The 3,934-nt window shown below is 48.2% G+C and overlaps 1 protein-coding gene across 1 annotated transcript; it reads left to right on the plus strand.

Moving 5' to 3' along the window:
* The first annotated feature begins 486 nt into the window (after positions 1-486).
* Positions 487-3,712, plus strand: PRPF31 (pre-mRNA processing factor 31). The gene is given in 6 exon segments (XM_059845612.1): positions 487-548; positions 2,564-2,730; positions 2,733-2,966; positions 2,969-3,123; positions 3,126-3,570; positions 3,573-3,712. Coding segments are annotated over 6 exon segments (1,203 nt in total).
* Positions 3,713-3,934: the final 222 nt, after the last annotated feature.

The following is a 3,934-nucleotide window of genomic DNA, read 5'->3' on the forward strand; positions in this document are numbered from 1 at the left end:
TTCAAACAAGTACATTCCTATAACTCTATGAAAATTATGACACAGAGCAAGCATGAGAATGAATGCAAACAAACTCTATCTGTGAACTTACACTTGAAATAACATACATATAACTGGTATAGAGAACTCAGATACTAATTAACAAAAGGAGCAGCAATGCCTGAATTTTTTTACCAAAACACGCACGAGACATTTCGCCTAAAGCTGGTTGTGTAACCTGAAATACCCTAGCCTTAAATCTCCTTCCCTTCTCTAACCTGCTCTTACCTACAGTAAAATGGTATCTGTACTTGATGGGCACTATGCATCATTTCATATTCTTTGTTTCAGAATTTGTATCCCTTGCAAGCAAACAGGTCTGAAACTCAAGCCAAAAAACAAGTCCCTGAACTGGTATACAGCAGTTTTCAATACACAGCATACAGTGTCAAGCAAACTTGCATTAGCACAGCCAAAAAAAAAAGCTCTGAGCTTTAGAGTGCTCCCATGACATCTGATGTGGAAGTCTTCAGGCAGAAGAGGAAGGGTGGGAGAATGACCAGCAAACAGTGGGGGGCAGCCACCTCCAGTCCTCCATCTCTTCACCTGATGAGCTCACCAGCCAAAAGTCCTATAAACCATCTCCCACTAGGTCTGCATTTTTTATGGACCCTCTGGGAATCCAGACAGAGGTCATCTCTATGGTCACTGTGTCATGCAGCTATTCCAGGAAGCTGGAACAACTGAAAACGTCACACTTGGGCAGAGAAGTGTCAGGAGGCTGAGCTGTTTCATTCATGGGCCTGACAAGTTCATGTGAGGGTATTCTGTGGCCTTTTGTCTCCTCTGTTCTTTTCTTCTGCTCTGTCCTGGCAGGTGTCATTAATAATCCTTTTGTGGATTTCACTTGGTATGACCTCTGTTTAGGAGAGAGACTACAGTAAATCCTCTTGAAGGACCAGGGAGAAGCCTGGGCAAAAGTGCCCCTTTTGATAGGTGTTTGTGGGAATACAAACTTCACCCAGCTATCTGGGGTACTGATAAATAGCATTGGAAAATAAATATTTTCCAAGATTCTTGGGAGTGAAGCTGAAGTTAAGGGCCATCTTTTTCAACAATATTTTTCCAACACCAGCTCTGTCTGCTTTAGAGAGAACCCCCAGAGAGCTGCACGGGTAGAGCATTTGAGAGGGTGAGTGGGAACGTTTACAACGGTGCCCCTTTTGATAGGTGTTTCTTAGTAGCCATTTCCATATTGAAGGAAATAATCCTTGCAATCCCCATTTAGGACAGGACATGTGTACACACAAACAGATCAGGTTTTTTTCAGTCCCATCACCAGGATATCAAGTGGCAGCAAAAACGGCACAAAATGTTCTGCCCCATAAAAATCTCAGATGTTAATGAAACCATAATTGCCAGGGAGCCAGCTTTCCTGTGTTCTGGGAAAAAAAACACAGATTTGATGTGCCAGAGGTCTCATATTCCACCAAAAACAAACAGCTTCAAGGGTTAAAGTCAGCAGAAGACAGGTGTGCTGCCTTTTCCCATCAGCCACCCATATCCTGTGCCAAGTCTGCTTGAGACCACAGTGAGAACTAACTGGAAGTCAGCTGAGACAGCCTAAGAATCTCTTGCATAGCACAGGTTTGGAAACATTCATCCTTCCCTCAACAGCTGCCTTCAGAAGGTCTTCAAGGAATAATTTGAGATACAGAGGCGATTGGACAATGAAACGCTCAGATCATGGCTATAAATACTGCCTTTCCCCACTGCTATTTTAGTTAAGGGCCAGTCATGCCCCCCTTACACATACTATTCAATCCACTTGCATTAACTATTCAGAAAATGTGTTATTAATGAATTAACCTTCCAAAAGCTCATTTAGCTCCTAATTCCACCAGCTATCAGTAAGATGCCCAGCTGTCATACATCTCAGAGCCTGTATCTCAAATGGACAGAACTATGTTTCTCCCAGATCTCTCTTGAGAAATTTTCTGCACCTGATGCCTTTTTCAACCTAGAAATGAAACAACACACACTTTCAAGGTAATATTAGTGTGGGAGGTAATATGGAAGCGGGTCTTCATTGGAGGCCTCCAGAGGCAGTTATGGAGAAATGTCCATAGAAGTCCACCCCTTACAGGGGTGCACACAGTTCTACAAGTTTAGTAAATTAGCATAATTATCAAAACCCACCAATTAGGAGCACAAGGAGTGAGGCAGTCAGAAGAGGAAAGCTAATGTCTTTACAAACAATTTGATGGGTGAAGGTATGGATGTTAACGTCTTTGAAGAGTCTTAATGTCTCTGCTAACTTTGGGCAGCAGGTTTGTTGCAGAGCCCAGAGACCTTGGCTCCAGGTTCAGACAAGAAAAACAGACAAGAGTCTACACAAGCCTGAACTTTGGGGTAAAGTAGTAAGTTCAAGGAGGGAACATGTGATAGGCTGTTCAGGAAGGCTGTACCTTCCTAGTGTCACTGAACCTGTAGGAAAATCAAAAGCCCTCCAACAATATTTTTAGTGTTAGAGAATCAAGGCATTACTTCTTCTAGCAACAGAAATCAATTCATGCACACATAGCCCAGACAAATATGCCAAACAGTCCCGGGAGCTGGAGTTGCTGGTGCCCAACGCCCTGGATTACATTTGAACCATCAAGGAATTGGAGAATTCCCTGGATAAATGCAAGAACGAGAACGTGCAGCAGATCTTGATCAACACCACCATCCTGGTGGTCAATGTGGTGGCAAGGAGGGGCAGCAGCTGTCAGAGGAGGAGCTGGGCAGGATGGAGGACACGTGTGACATGGCGCTGGTGCTGAGCTGGGCCAAGCTGTGCATCTGCGAGTACGTGGAGTCCTGTGGGCCCTTCATCGCTCCCAGCCTCTCCCTCATCCTCGGGGCCTCCATGGCTGCCAAGATCACGGGGGTGGCATGGGGCCTGACCCTGCTGTCCAAGCTGCCAGCCTGCAGCATCCTCCTGCTGGGGGCTTCTCCTCCACCTCCGTCCTGCCCCACACCGGCTTCAGCCCCCACAGCGACATCGCCCGGGCCCTGCTGCTGGATCTGAGGAGGAAAGCGGCACGGCTCATGGTTGCCAAGGGCACGCTGGCAGCCAGGGGGGACAGCTACCATGAGAGCAGGATGAGAAGGCGGGCTGCGAGCTGAGGGAGGGGATTGAGTGCAAGTTGGACAAGTGGCAGGAGCTCGCCCCGGTGAAGCCGCTGCCGGCGCCGCTGGACGGGCTGAGGGAGAAGGGGAAGGGCCGGCAGTAGCGGAAGCTGAAGGAACGTTTGGGGCTGACGGAGATTCGCAAACAGGCCAACAGGATAAGCTTTGGGGAGATGAAGGAGGACATCTACCAGGAGCACCTCGGGTTCAGCCTGGGCCACCAGGGCAAGACCAGCGGCAGCCGCGTGCGCCAGACCCTGGTCAACGAGGCCACCAAGGCCCGGATCGGGGAGGCCCTGCAGAGGGCCCTGCGGAAGCAGAGTGCCATCCACAGGGGAAAATCCGCAATCTGGGACCACAGCTGAGGCATGGCCTCGAGCATGGCCTTCACCCGCCTGCAGGGGCTGGAGATCATGAACTGCAGGCAGCCAGGAAGAAAGCGCCTGAGGCCAACCAGAAATATTTCTCCTGCACAGCCAAGTTTGTCAAGGTCGAGGGGAACAAAAATGGGATCCCCGTTCCCCCAACGCCACTGGGATCCCTAAATCCCACCCTGTGACCCCCAAATTCCCAAGGATTCCGCTCCAATGTCACTTGGCCAAATTTTTTATAAATATTGGAATTTGTGGATGGAGCATCTTGGGGGGATTGAGGGCGTCACCATGATATTTTATGAAAAATCTCTTCGCCAGGATTTTTCTCCTGAGAAGCCTCAGAAACAAAATGTAAGCAATAATTATCTGATTGCTTGGAATGTGGTTTGGAGGTTGCTTACCAACAG

Source organism: Haemorhous mexicanus, chromosome 4 (genome assembly GCF_027477595.1).
Source record: "Haemorhous mexicanus isolate bHaeMex1 chromosome 4, bHaeMex1.pri, whole genome shotgun sequence".
Classification (NCBI taxonomy): Eukaryota; Metazoa; Chordata; class Aves; order Passeriformes; family Fringillidae; genus Haemorhous; species Haemorhous mexicanus.